Source organism: Cololabis saira, chromosome 7 (genome assembly GCF_033807715.1).
Source record: "Cololabis saira isolate AMF1-May2022 chromosome 7, fColSai1.1, whole genome shotgun sequence".
Lineage (NCBI taxonomy): Eukaryota > Metazoa > Chordata > Actinopteri > Beloniformes > Belonidae > Cololabis > Cololabis saira.
In genome coordinates, this window is record NC_084593.1 from 40,540,261 (window position 1) to 40,556,029 (window position 15,769).

The window sequence follows — 15,769 nt, forward strand, 5'->3', positions numbered from 1 at the left end:
CTCCATATCATGATTTAAGAGATTATTCAGATAGAGACTCTTTTATTTTGTGATGCATGGACAATTTGTGGTAGTCTTCATGATGTTAAGGCACATTCATGAATGATCAGCTGACCCCATGTCAGTATAATTCTTTTAAATTTGCTTTGGATCCAGCAAATTAGTGCTGTAATAATTTCTCTGCTCACTGTCTTCTGTCCAGTGTTCTTATCAATATCCACCACACATGCTAAGATCAGCTTTCTATCTTCCCTTGCAACATAGATAACAGTGTGGGGATGTTGAAATAAAAAGACAAAAAACTGCTGGTAAGGTTTTCAAGTCAGGATACTCTTTGATCTTCTGTATAAGCTATCAAAATCATATTTATTTTAATTCTACATATACTTGTAAGGTTTGTAAGGTTTTTTTCATTAACAACCACTGCAAAAGTCTTAGTTCATCTTGATTTTGATTATTTATACTTAATTGCTACATGCTCCAGCCAGATACAGTCGCATTAAATAAAAAAATAAAAAGTATTTGTTAACAGGGGCTGTCTACGGAGTATTAGGGCCAGGCAGGAAAAAAATAAAAGTAATAGGAGGAACATTTTTTTTTCATTATGCACTTCGAGAAAAAAGTTGAAATGTCGAGAAAAAAGTCGAAATGTTGAGGAAAAAAAGTCAAAATTTAATGACGATATTGATTTGAAACACCTATCACACATATGCAGTTGCATAACTTCAGAAACGTACCCTTAACGTTCCACTCCAAGGATGTAAGTTAGTTAGTTAGTTACAGCTGCTGCTGCAGAGCTGTCAGTCGCTCTGCTGACTGGATTGGATGGGCCAGAGGAGACATTTCTACTTTATTCACCAAATTGTATTTCAACTTTATTCTCGAAATTTCAACTTTATTCACCAAATTATATTTCAACATTAATCTCGACATTTCGACTTTTTTCTCGAAATTGTATTTCAACATTAATCTCGACATTTCGACTTTTTTCTCGAAGTGCACAATAAACATAAATCTTCCCCTCTCAAATATTTTTTCTCCTGCATGGCCGTAATACTCTTTCATAGCTGTCAGTGTGTTTGATATGTGTACATTGGGCAAATAAGTAATTGTACAATCTGCAAGGACTGTCGTTTCAGAGTTTTGACAGATTATGCTTTGATATTTTAATATGTTATTAAGAAATTCTCACTAAAACAGCTCTGTGTTCCAAGTTTGTGCCCAAAGAAACGATGGTTTGATCTACGAAGGAGGAGCATGAGGAACTTTATTGGGGTCATCAGTGGACTGGGTTTTGAAGTCGATGGGTCTTATCTTCATGATGCTAGTCTTCAGAGAGTACCACCAACCTCTCCATGTGTACCAAACTATGCCATCATCTGTTGCAGCACTATAGTAGCCTTTAGGATAGTAGACACCATTGAGATGGGCCGAGTGACACCTAGACAGTCAATAGAAAATGGTCTTTAGTTGTTTTAGTTTTTTTTAACTGTAATGATACATTTATATGCATGAACATATTTAGATTGAAAGGCAAACTTTCAGCTGGTGACATGTATGTTTTTATATTTATGTAATAATTATGTAATAACTGCTCGGGGTCATGTTCTGGGTCACTGGAAAGAGCCTAGAGACAACTTCTGTTGTAATAAATGTCACATAAGTAAAACTGAATTGAACTGAAACCCATACTTGTTGAACCACCAGCCTCCTTTGTCTTCCTGAGCACAGTTTCCTCTGTAGTTGTCATTGTCTTGGTCGTAGGTGCTGAATCTCATGCTCTGGTGACTGGCCCACTCTGAAATCTCCGTCCGGTGGTTTCCAGCAAAGGCATCTCCGGCTGTACCTGTATACTCTCCAAAGGTGAGGCGATAGTGTTCCTGCAGGGGGATGCAACAAGGGCAACTCAAATCAGGCTTAAAAAAAATAACACAAAAACCCGTCCGGCTATAGTAGTTTATGAAGCGTGTAAAACAAAAACAAATACTGTAACAATTAGTTTCATTTTATTGTTGACTCAATATTACCACCTTTTCATTGGCTACTTTGAAATCCTTGTACTCAGCGTAGCGTTGGTTACCATCAAAGTCTTCCAAGTTGATCCTCAGGGAATAATTCCCTGAAACAGATAAGCCGAAAAAAACTGAATAAATACAATAATTGTAAAAAAAAAAAAATACAATCATCATTGTATCACAATCATGTGTTATAATTGTGGCCAGGTGATGGGGGGCGTGTCTCTGGCCCAGGTGTGCAATTATGTGGTGTTGAGCCAGCTGGGACAAACATTTCCCATAAAGGCGGCGGCAGACAGGTTGCTCTTGATAAAAGAGGGTGGAGAGTTGCATTTTAAGGAAAAGTGCCTCAGAGCGTTGGGCTGTAGCCCGGGAATGGGAGGATGCAGTGAATAGCGGCTCCACGCTGCAGACTGCCTGTATATATTATGCAATACTGCATGACAGACGGCAGTCACAAGCTTTAATAGAGATGTAAGTTCTCTCTTGTATGGTGGTTGATGTTCACTTTTACTACTTTTATTATGAGTAAGGGGTCATTTGAATGTGGTTGTTTGTAGTGAACTGATGCCCCGCGCTGGGCCATCCATCGTGCTGTGGGGAGACAGGGTTCGTCGACTCCATGTGTTGCAACACTTTGGTGAGCTGTCTTTGTGGTGCGTGTTGGGCGGGATGCGGTGCTCATCGACTCACGCTGTTGATTAAGTGTTTATTTCAATGTCTTATACAGGGTTGTCCTGAGTGGTCACTGCTTTGGACCAGGTTAGGTTAAAGCCATAACACCACAGTGGCATTTAGGAGAAATGCTGTGATTGTGTGCCAACCTGTCTCTTTTATTGTTACATTATATATTTTGGGATAACGTGCTTTTTGTACCTGTGTTTTTATCCAGAGATTTTCTAAATAAAGATTGTATTTTTATATTCAGTCGTTGTCCGTCTGAAGTGGTTTCTGTAGCCCTGGGTTACATAATGACCATAATAATCATTGTTTAACAAAACAGAAAAGACCAATAAAAGACAAATGTGCAACACCAGTTCTCATGAAGCAGCAATAATTATCTTTGGGAGCAACCAAATAATATAACCGCTTATGGAAAGTATATATATGTATACATAAAACAGCATCAGCATATTTCCTTATTATTTTTAATTTGTTCAGAAATATTATTAGTCTACTTCTCTGTCACATATGTTTAACTTGTTGGTATGAGAATTAAAGGTAGTGTCCTTGATGTTGGAGAGCTAGCAAGATTTGAAAGTGGCCCCGCCTCTAAGCCCTGCCCCCTCCTCCCCCTCCCGTCAGTGCTCCGTCCAAAGCCACGCCCCCACAAACTTTGGGGAACGCGCATTTGCAGGAGTCCAGTTTTCCAAGATATTTTGGACAGCACATTTTCAATAAAACTACCCCATGTCTCATTTACCTGTAAGCGAGGCTGGTTTTAGGGGGGACTGCGCCCACCCAAACATGCATCCTGCCCACCTGCGTCTCCATCCCGGCGAGAGTGGAGAGCGGGTAGCGGTGCGCTGCAGGCTCTAGACCCACGGCTATGCCGTCTAGGGCGTACCCTACGGCGTAGCCGTGGCTCTGGTTTCATTCGGACCGAATGAAACGGATTGGTAAGAGTTTTTACATGATTTAAGCTGGGAGGGGGAGGAGGGGGCGAGGCTTAGGAGGTGCCACTTTCAAATCTTGCTAGCTCTCCAAAATCAAGGACACTACCTTTTAAGGTGATTAAAAAAATACTATGGACCTTGTGTAGTGATGTGATGTAAGTTGTCATTTCCAAGCCAAAATTCTGCATTCATGTCTCCAAAACCATCCTTATACTCAGCCCATGACCTAGCAGAGAGATGGACATTCATTCATTCATGCATTTATTCCAAGGGATTTCAATTTCAGATGATTGAATCATTTTGCACTGAACGATATGCGTCAGAGACACACCTGTTAAATGTAACTGCTCCATTGAGTCGTCTTTGTATGACCGTCCAACCGCCTCCTCCAGCCAGATCACAGAAGACTGTGACCCCAGAGTTGCTGCTGCCAGGCCGGATCTGGTACAGACCGCTGGAGTTAGAGCCGGATCTGGAGAGCTGGGAGCAGTCTGACATGGAAACATACAAGTTCATACTTACATTTGCATTCCGTTTTTACACTCACTATATATATATATATATATATATACATACATATGTACTGTATATAGATATACATATATTCATATACATAATATGGCATGCCGTTCAGGAAATTAGTATTTGAATATATTGAATGAAACTCTGAATATATTGAATGAACCTTGAATATATTGAAAGAACCTTCAAATATATTGAATGAAACTCTGAATATATTGAATGAACCTTGAATATATTGAATGAACCTTCAAATATATTGAATGAAACTCCGAATATATTGAATGAAACCCCAACTATATTGAATGAAACCCTGAATATATTGAATGAACCTCTTTTTAATCGGGGTAGACCTGGGCCTACTACAACAGGCCAGGCTGCTGTCACCTGATCTCACAAAAATCCATGAAATGCCTGCGACCTCTCACCACTGTTTTCCATGGCACCAGCACGGAAAGTGGTCAATTCCGTGTGAGCACCACGGATATTGGACCTATGCAAAGTCAATTGGGATCTGTTGTCGTGATATATACACAGATTATTACATTATTATTATTTATATATTATTCTTTATTATAGTGGCTAAGTTATGAGTTTTTGATGTGCAAGTTACTGTTTGTTACTGTCAGTTTGTAAAAGCTTGTTGTTAAATGCTTTTAACAGTGTTTTAATGGTGTTTTTTATATATGTATATATATATATATATATATATATATATATATATACACAATACAAGGTATTGTTGTTAAACGCTTTTAACAGTGTTTTAATTGTGTTTTATTTATATATATATATATATATATATATATATATATATATATATATATATATATATATATAGAATACAAGGTATTTTTTGTTCACTTTAAGAGTATTTCTTCCACGTACCAGTGTGTTGTGTGTCCTGGATCTGATCCACCAGAGCTGGGTTCATGTTGCCAGGTTGGGTTCTCAGCTGCAGTCTGTGCAGGAGGAGCTCCTGTTTCTGAAGCTGACTCTGCAGCAGCTTCTCCAGCCCCCTCAGACGGGCTACCTCGTCATGGCAACCATCTGACATCTACACACACACACACACACACACACACAATATTAATTTGCAGTTTTTGGGCACCTTTAGTCATGTTTTTTCACTTAATTAGTTCAACACATGCATAACGTGAAACAAACGGTAAACAAAACTGAACAGACTTATGTTCAATATCACTAGCTTATAAAATATAAAATGACATTGAATACATACTGTAAAAGTGTATCTATAGATGAGACTGAATAAGTAGTAGTAAATTTAATTTAATTTAAACTTCATGAATCCTAAAAGAATAATTCTGTGTTGGAGTAATAGTCACTATGAGGTTGGTTGAAGCATCGTTGTAGATGGTTTGAGCTGCAGACACAGATCTCCTGTGGGTCTGTGTTGCAGCAGATATGACTAAAAGCATCCCTGTGTTGTGGAAAAAATAAGATGCACATTGAATGTGTGTACAGACAAGTTCTATGCTACATGGGCCCCCTTTTTCTCATATGTTGAGAAGCTTGATTTCCCTGCGGTTCCATAGTAATGTTATTTCTCCTAGCTGTGTGCGGATATTTTTATTTTTTATTTTTTTATTAGTATTTAATTTTGTATTAATTTATTTTGTTTTACTTGTTTTCACTCTGCCGGATGGATGTGAAGATTAGACAGTCTAGTAAGTATCATGATGTACATGTAAATGGCGAATAGTCTGGTTAGGAGGATCCCGTTGTTTTATCTGGTCGAACTGTAGGTAACTTAGTCAAGGCGTATTGTTGTGTTGTTGTTTTTTTTGTGCGTGTGTGGGGTTTTTTTTAGGACAGTTTTTGTTAATGTCCTTTACATTAACAAAAACATTAATTTTGCATTATAATTCATATGTGCATTTATACTGTTAACGTTTGTCGTGCCAAAAATTCAATAAAAGAAGATAAAAAAAAAAAAAGCATCCCTGTGTTGTGAAAGAGATGTTCACTGCATCCTGTTTTGTCCAATCAGCTCTGGAGCTCCAGGACATTGCCCAGAACAGAGCCTGCTTTCTTTCTCAGTTTGGTGAGCTTTGTTGTTGTTTTTAAGTCACTGGCTGCGATGCTGCTCCCCCAACAGACTCTCCACAACAGACTTATAGAGGCATTCAGAAATGCTGTTTGCTCTCATAATGTTTTATTACTGTTGAACCCTTGGCATGTTTTGTTGAGATAATTTATTTCATCCTCAGTTACATTTTGCTACATAAGGGTTCGATTTGTAATTTTGGTAAACATTACAATTAGTTTTCTTGCCATAAAAGTGGGATGTACTGAAGAGTATTAGGGCCATGAGGGGGGGAAATATTTGAGAGGGGAAGATTTTTTTTTATTGTGCACTTCGAGAAAAAAGTCGAAATGTCAAGAGAAAAGTCGAAATGTCAAGATTAATGTTGAAATACAATTTTGAGAATAAAGTCAAAATTTTGCTTTTTTTCTCAAAATTTCAACTTTTTTCTCAAAATTGTACTTCAACATTAATCTCGACATTTCGACTTTTTTCTCGACATTTCAACTTTTTTCTCGAAGTGCATATTGAAAAAAAAATCTTCCTCCTCTAAAATATAATTTTTATTTTTCTCCTGCCGAGCCCTAATACTCTTCCATAGGGATAACATTTGGTGAAAAGATTGAAAAAACTTCAATGTCTGTCTGATCGTTACAAAGTTTAGCTTTAACTTTAGCCATAAATACTGCAAACAGGATAAAGTCATGAATAAAAAGTGGAGGTACGGATACAGTGTCTAACAGACGGCTCAAAAAAAACACATCCACTCATCCATCCATCCATTTTCTATATCTACTTAATCCTATACAGGGTGAAGGGCGTCTGCTGGAGCCTGTCCCAGCTCATTATGGGATAAAGGCAGGGGTCCATCCTAGACAGGTTGGCCATCCATCACAGGAGCTTATCCAATCCTCTAATGAAATAATCAATAGTTCATGTCATTTCATCAGCTTCCACTTCATTGGAATTATATTCCTCAATGATTTGGACTAACAGAATTTCAATTGGTTCTAGGAAACGTATAAGCGCTGCACTGATGTCTTGTTTTAAAACTTGTGCAAGGCTCCTGAACCCCTAATTCTCAGAAACAGGCCACCCAGTAATCAGGAAAAACTCTGTTGTTCCCAACCTTCACGATATGCTAGACTTCTCCTGTCTGTTCAGTTATGTCTATTAACACAACCGTGTTGTTTGAAGAAAGGCAGCTCAGCTTTTTGAGAAAGAAAGTCAGATAATGCTGAAACCGGTCATCCCGCTTTTACGCTTTTTCATTATCAAAATAGGGCCTGCCTTAATTTAGCAGTTAGGAAAACACTTATACAGGCTACGTGCTTAAGTGTTCTACACTACGGGGATATTATATACTGTACATGCATGCTGCCTCCTCTACACTTCGCTCCCTAGCCTCTGTGTATCACAGTGCTTTCACACATCACTGTGTACTTTATGATTTGCTTTCCTGAACTTCATTAAGCCTGAGGAGAAAGCAACATTGGTATGTTTTTGTGTACAAAGCCATACTGGGTAAACTTCCTTCATATCTGTGTAATCTCTTATCACTCACCAACAGCTGTTATAATCTTCGTTCCACTAGATGCTGCTCTACCAGCAACCCAGGATTTGCACAGAGCTTGGTAGAGCAGCTTTCTCCTATTTTGCTCCCTGGTCATGGAACAATCTTCAGAACACATTACAGCTTAGTGATTTGGTCTCCCTGGGAGAGTTCAAAGCTCTGATAAAAACTATGTAACTGAAGAGTGCAATTGCTATTTCTAAACTGGATTTTGTTGTATGTGTCTGTTGTTCTTTGTCTGTTTTTAACATGTTTTTTTTTTTTAAATAATTTTTGTAACTCTGTAATGGTGTGCTATCTTGGCCAGGTCTCCCTCGAAAAAGAGATTTTAATCTCAAGGGATTTCCTGGTTAAATAAATAAAAAATAAACGTTTGTTGAATGCTGCTCAACAGCGTCCCTCTGGTCATGCTGCTGGTAACATCGTCTACCATGTCCTCTTAGATTCTTGACGGACGGGAGAAATACCCGTGGAAGCAGTGACACGGTTGTTGGCACTGTTGTAACGTCACTAAACCCATGCTGACGTTTTACAGTGTGGAAAATGTTTGTCTTTGTGTGGACTGGATGTCCCCTCACGTTCAGCCTCCAGATGGCTGTGGTATCAAATCAAATCAAATCAAAGTAGATGTAGACGGGACAATGCATATTAATTAACACCACATTAAGCAGTGTAAATACACCGGATTTTAGCAGAAATGCTAGTTTCCACCCGCAGTGCCCACAGAAAACATAAAAACCATTTAGTCAAACAATACAATCAAACAAGGGAACAAACATAGTAGCAAAATAGATTTAGCAGCATTTAAAAGCAGTATGGATTGTATCTAAAGTGACTTGAGCATAAAAAATGCACATTACAATAATGAAATACAACAATGGTAATATTATAGTACTGAGAGTATCCAAGTTGTGTGACATACAAAGTGTGTGTTGCATTGTACATTGCCCTAGTACGTACGAATTAAAACAGATAATTAACATTAAGACAAACACACAAGTTTAAGCCGGGTTGTGATAACAGCAGTTGAGGGGGGATGAGGGGGGATGAGGGGGGATGGCATGCCCCCAGAAATAAAAACGGTCCAAATCATCCCCCCTGTAAAACTGCCATCCCTCCTTTCCATCCCTTATGTCATTTCATCAATGAATGTGGTTTTACTGCTATTTCAACATTTAGAGTCATCACCAGAAAAATTACACCAGAAAAATAATTTATTTGACTATTCTCACCTGTTTCAAGTAAATTTTCACTTGAAATAAGTAGGAAAATCTGCCAGTGGGACAATATTTATCTTCTCATTACAAGCAAAAAAATCTGATTTTTCTACTTATTTTAAGTGAAAATCTACTTGAAACAGGTGAAAATTGTTTTGTTTTTTTTCAGTGATGAGTCTTGTTTTAAGTGTAATTTTTTTTACTAAAATGAGACATTTTAACTAGAAATAAGACAAATATTCTTGTTAAGATTTTGAGTTTTTGCAGTGATCCATTTTACTTATCCTGTGAAGGACAGAGTCATATTGATAAGTTCAGAAAAGTGTTTTTTATTGTTGTGTTTTGATGTATTTGATGTAAGCCCAGTGGGTATTTAAAGCTTACAGAAGGCTGCATGTAACTGCTGCTATGTCATTCCTGCAGTATTTCTGCTTTTTTTTCTGCAGTTTTGGTCAGTGCTATTATTTGTAATATATTATATTATTTGTAATCAGCACAAATGATCTGTTCCCATATGATAAAATCCACCATCCCCCCTGATTTCTTTTTACAACTCGAGTACTGGATAACAGTGTTGTTCCTCCAATAGCCATGATTTCAAATGTTTGGTGAAAGAGGTCGGAGTGGGAAGTTCACGTATGGTGCTGGTGCATTCCAGGTGTGAGAGGCACGAACCGAAAAAGTGGCTTGACTAAAAGCACTTTTTCTAAAAGGAACTACAGTATACAGTCACCTCTAACAGCAGCTCTGGTTAATCTGTTTGAGTTTCTTTTCACAAATTCTTGTAGTGGGGATGGTGTCTGGCCATGAAAGATTTTATAGATAGAATATGTTCCAGCAGACCCCAGTTACCAAGAGTGGGATTAAAGTGATTATAGACAATGGTTGAATCACAATGAGTATTGTATTATCTTAAATAAACATTTGTGGAATGACACAGTGCTTTTAATGCCTTGAATAGAACTAGTTAAATTCCCTGCTCCTGGCCTTTCCTAAGCGAAGCTTAATCATCTGTACATTTACTTTATTTTGCTGTCCACATTCTGCATATCTGGTTTAAGTTTCTTCATCTGTGTTGATGTGATACCCATGTCATTTGACGTGGGTATCTAAATTGAATTGAATTGAATTGATCAATATCAATCGATATTATCCGGCACTCGTTTCAGTGGGACTTTTGAAGAAATTGTTTTACAGAAATCTCATAGCAAAGAATCAAAGTTTTCAAGTATGCAGAAGGGTAAAATGAGCCTTATATTTCAAACTAGCTCTACTTAAAAGGTCCCAGATTATGCGGTTTTGATTTATATTCATTTTGACCAAGTACCACAATGCGCTCGTTATACCCTGATCGTAATTCAAAAACACAGAAAATAGGTGATGAAAAACACATACAACTTAGCATTAAACCAGTGAGCCTGTCGGAGTAATCCTCAGTAAAATAGCAGATATCAGATCATGTACTTACACAGAGACACTTGGTGCAGGCTGCAATAACAGTCAGTCCAATGATCAGCGGAACAACAGACTCCCTCATCTTCCTCTCTGTTGGATCTCAAAGGTGAAATAAAACCCGTAAAGAAGAAAGGAGACTTCTTTTCTGAGTGTGGTTTGATCTGTTTGATTTTTTTCCCCCCTTTTTGGATGAGGGGTTAGTTTATCTAATGCCCCAGACGGGGGCATCGGGCATTACATAAGAGCAGGAGAGGAGGGCGTACCTCCAGAAATACCTGATTCTCTACAGCAATAAAGTATAGCAGATATTCAGGGAGTGCTCACAAAAGCTGCATACTTGCCAACATCAGCCACACCTTTAAAAAGAAAAAAGAAAGAGAAGAAACATCTTGTGATCTTAATAACATAATTGAATATTGAACAGAAGCTTTAATTTGTCATTTTAATAGATATGCAGTCAGAATACCTCCACAATGATGTAACACCGATAAAACCATAACTAACGATTAGTTCAAGGTATTGAAGGTGGATTTGAAAGGTTCTGAATCAATGAGAAATAAAAAATGGCTATGTTTAAAAACAAAACTACTACTACTACAAACACGTATAAGGTTACATTTCTCTAATAGTACGTGTCACAGCCCCTTAGTTGATTTTGTTGTGTTTAATTATATTCTATTTATCACAGTTACCCACGTCTCCTCTCATGTCATGTCTGCAGCTGTTCTCATGTGTTGCACTTGTGTTTTGTTGTTTCCTCACTCCTCTGCTATATAAGCTGTCCTCTCTCCACACTTGCCTCCCACCTTCTCAGTTACAGCGTGTTCTACATTCCAGCTTGCTTTCCTCTGTTTCTCTCCATGTTGTTTTGCTTTTGATTGTCCTGTTTTTTGTTATGTTTTCCCATTTTGGTTTGATCAGGCCACTCCACTCCAATATAGAGATAGTGTGGTGTAAATAAGTATATTTATATAAATATTTAATATTTATGTAAGTGTGTGAGTATAATTATAGTATAGTTAGTTATTATAAATACTTGTTAATAAATGATTAGTGAATGAGGGTAGGATTAAATAAGATTACACTTCTTCCTACTCCTTTTTGCACATGTAAATTAAGATATTAAGTGTTAAAGTATGAATTTCTTTGTTTTGTTTTCTTATCTTCTCTTTTAATTGTTGTTGTTAGTGGCCAGCTGAGCTGGTTTGGTATACATCATGCATGTTCCTGGGTTCACCACTGGAGTTTATAAATGCTAATTGCCACACACCTGTGATGGCCACATTCACTTGGAGAGCAGGGACCTGTACTACGAAGCGGGATTTGGGGTTAGCGAGGTAACTTCAGGTTTAACCCTGGGTTTTCAGGACTACGACGGTGGTTCACTTCTCACCGGGGTACATCGCCATGGTAACTTATGCTGAACAGCTAACCTGCTCCGGAGCAGGTTATGTTCCAGATACAGATCGCCGGGTATAAAAGCACCGCCCACTGACCAATCAGCTCTCTTGGAAAATGGCATGCCCTTTCGAAGAGAATCCAGTGGAGCTTGGTGCGCGGATCGTGAGAGGATCCCTCCGAAGAGAACGCGTATTCAGGGACCACCAAAACCCCTTTGCTTTCCCTGATGAGTACCTGTATGAACGATACAGATTCTCGACGGAGAGCATGGCATATTTGTGTCAGCTGCTCGACCCGTATGTGGCCAGTGCCACACGTCGGAGTCGTGCGCTCACAGTGCCCCGAACCATCTGCATTGCCCTGCGGTACTTCGCCACGGGTAACTACCTGTATGCTGTGGGTGCTGCTGAAAATCTAAGCAAGAATACAGTCTGCAATGCCATCCATAAAGTGGCACGTGCCCTCACAGACATGCTGGATGGATTTGTTGTGTTCCCTGGCCACTTGCCGACGCAGTCTGTTAAAGAGGGGTTTTATGCCATAGCAGGTAAAATATACATCAACCTATTTAACTACTTCATCTATAAATAATGTACACCCTATGACGTATACTATTGTATATTAAATGCAGCCTACTCCCGTCATAGGGTTCCCCAGAGTGATCGGTGCCATAGATTGTACGCACATTCCCATCTCCGCACGTCTGGGTGAGAATGAAGCGGACTATGTCAACCGCAAGTCATTCCACAGCCTCAACGTTCAGGTAAAGTTTGCAATGGTAATTTGCAATACACATTGTACATTCAATTTGGCACTTAATAGCAATATGTTGCCTTAAGTTAGAACTTGTAACTGTTTGTTAGTTCTCCACTTATTTGCATCTAGTATAGTACTGTCCATGTGTGTGTGTGTGTGTATATATATATAGAATACAAAAAGCTTGACATAGAGTACAAGATAAAGAAAGTAAAACTTGAGGTGGAGAAACTGGAGTATGAGAAGGTAATTCAGTAACGCAATTCATTTCCAGGCATGGGAATACACATATGTGTATATCTCCTATATGGTAATCCACACACCTCATTGTGTTTGTTTTAAGCTACGTGTGTCTTGTGTAAGTCTGTCATTTATGTGATAGCTGCTGTAACACTAAACATTCCCCTTGGGAATAAATAAAGTTATCTAATAAGGGTACTAATTGTTTGGTCATACTGGCACATTGCAGGAAATGCAGTAGCCTGGATAATTAAAAGTAATTCCCTTTTAGCACATGTGGAAATATATGCACATAAGGACAAAATGACACAGCACAGGTCCTGTCAAATGCACATTGATGCTACAATGACTTCAATGCTATTATCTTGTGGATTGTTAACCACAAATGCTTTTGCAGATGACATGTGACCATAATTGCATGGTCACGAGCATCGACGCCAAGTGGCCTGGGTCGGTCCATGACTCCCGGATCTTCAGGGAGTCCACACTGTGCCACAGACTGGAGCAAGGTATGGCAACTTTACTCTGCATATATGTCTTATGTTCTTTAAACTGCATTCTGTGATACTGATCATGGCATCATTCCTTTTTATCGTCAGGGCTGTTCAGTGGAGTGCTTGTCGGTGACAGGGGATATGCCTGCCAGCCCTTCTTGATGACCCCCTATCCTGACCCTGATGCAGGGTCACAAACTAGATTCAACGTGGCCCTTTCCAGAACCAGGGTCAGGATAGAAATGACATTTGGCATCCTGAAGGCCCGCTTCACCTGCCTTCGTGGGCTCAGAGTGGCCCCAGACCGAGCTAGCAGGATTGTTGCAGCATGTGTTGTGCTCCACAATGTCGCCACCATACGGAGGGAGAGGGCCCCTCCTGTCGACCAACAACCCCCTGATGTGGTGGACCCCATCACCCTCGACTACCCTACTGGCAGGGCTGTGAGAGAGGCCATCACAGAACAATTTTTTGCCTGAACAAAGAAATAACAGGCCTTGTATTTCAGTTATTCTTTATTAATTTTTTTTCCTTCCATGGGGTTATCTTCTGTTCTCCCGTTCCTGAGGGAAAAAAGGAAGAAACATTTTAGTTTGTTTCCTGGAATAAAGGAAGAAACATTTTAGTTTGTTTCCTGGAATAAAGGAAGAAACATTTTAGTTTGTTTCCCATGCCAGGAAATGAATTACGTTACTGAATTACCTTCTTTTCATACTCCAGTTTCTCCACCTCCAATTTAACTTTCTTTATTTTGTATTTCTTGTACTCTATATTTAGCTCCAGTGTCCTTTTATAAAGAGCTCTCACATTGTCTGCTCCAACCTGAAACAAATCAAACACATAATACAGTAGCTGTGACATTTAAGCATTGTCAATTTGCTATGGTAACTTGAAGAAAGGTGCAAATGTTACTCTTGACTACCCTATTTAAATGAAGGTTAATTCATTACCACTTGTGATCCCCTTGGCCTAGATGTGGAGGCCATAGGCTCAGGGGGAGGAAGATTTCCTTCTTCCTGCAAAATTAGGATCATAGCAATGGAAGCAATTGATTCATATTAGGATAGAGAGCACTTGAAGCAGTTTTTACTCCCATGTGCAGACCACCACCATTAGCAAGAAATTAAAGGGAAATCAATTACAGCCAAGTGTCCACACTCTCACCACCTGTGTTAAGATGGGCAAATTGACAACTGAATAAAATTGATTAAAAAAGACTTAAAGCGACACTACGTAACTTTTCCACCTTAATATCATATTTCCAGAGTCATTGTGATGGTACATCAACTTCCAACAGGTTTAATGACACCTCTGTCATGGTCTGAGGGGTCTGTATCGCCTTCACTGGCACTATGTAACTTTGAGGAGCATGGTAGGAACCCTGCCACACTAAAAAACTACAAATTTTACGGCTTTGACTGCTTTACGGCATAAACGTCACTTCCCCCTCCTTCCCGATTCGCAGTCGAGACGAAAATGGGCGGGGCGTGGAGCGCAGCTCCGCAGAAGCTGGTAACCCGTGCTGCGTTTATGGCTGCAGCAGCTCCACATAACAGACCAGGGAAAAGATCCTAATGGTTTAACTTTTCAACGGTTTCCTGCTCGGAGGCAGAACCACGCAGGCCAAGTATCTGATATAACAGAGTAAAAGAGTGAAAGACTCGTCGGCTCGCTTTGGATCGCGGCTGTAACGACCAAACACACAGTAAAGCCTGAATTATGGTTCTGCGTTAAATCGACGAAGACCTACGGCGTAGGGTACGTGGCGACGCGCAACGTACGGTGCGTGTCGCCGCGTACCCTACGCCGTAGTTCTGCGTCGATTTAACGCAGGACCATAAACAGCCTTAAACCACAAACACTCACACAGACCGGGGTCGGATCAAAACACGGGTTTTATTCCACACTTCGCCAGCTAAACGCAGTTGCTGGCCAGCTCTCTGCGGTGCAATTAACCCCAATCTTCAGATAAAACTAGTTTGTTGAGGAAAAAATATTAACTCTTATTTGTAGATGCAGAGGAAAAAAATAATATTGCTCACGCCTCGTATAGTCTCTTCAGCATAATATAGCGGTCAAAAAAAAAAAGAGAGAAGTAAGAGGGATACAAAACATGTACTGTATGTTGTACTATTATACAAATGTATTGAAACACGGCTCTTCAGTAGAGATTTCATATGGATCCAGACCGTTAATAATCATTATTTTCTCCATATACCGCTCCCTGGCTTCCTTGTTTAAGGTATCCCGGTAAATTCCCGTTCCTTTCCAGCAGTTTAACATCTTTTTTTTTGCGTTCCGTCTGTTCACTTGGTGAAACAGAAAAGCGTCCCGTGTTCTCTCATCAAAACAAATGCAGCGACGGGACAGGAGTTTTCCGGCAGTACGCGCTGGTGCTCATGGGAAACGTAGTGTTCTTTCTGGTAAAACACTACC

General features: G+C 39.4%; 2 protein-coding genes across 2 annotated transcripts; one reads left to right on the top strand and one right to left on the bottom strand.

The window, feature by feature from the left end:
* Positions 1-788: 788 nt before the first annotated feature.
* fgl1 (fibrinogen-like 1) lies at positions 789-10,579 on the bottom strand. Its single transcript, XM_061726414.1, has 7 exons — positions 10,456-10,579; positions 5,039-5,207; positions 3,963-4,122; positions 3,769-3,857; positions 2,031-2,119; positions 1,693-1,880; positions 789-1,441 (listed from the first exon to the last, which is right to left on the bottom strand). The coding sequence occupies exons 1-7, from the start codon at positions 10,522-10,524 to the stop codon at positions 1,243-1,245; spliced, it is 963 nt and encodes a 320-aa protein (XP_061582398.1). The 5' UTR covers positions 10,525-10,579; the 3' UTR covers positions 789-1,242.
* Positions 10,580-11,766: 1,187 nt separating this feature from the next.
* On the top strand, positions 11,767-13,812 carry LOC133447399 (putative nuclease HARBI1). The gene is made up of 4 exons (XM_061726071.1): positions 11,767-12,390; positions 12,491-12,606; positions 13,237-13,348; positions 13,439-13,812. Exons 1-4 carry the CDS (start codon positions 11,958-11,960, stop codon positions 13,810-13,812), a joined length of 1,035 nt encoding a protein of 344 aa, XP_061582055.1. The 5' UTR covers positions 11,767-11,957.
* Positions 13,813-15,769: the final 1,957 nt, after the last annotated feature.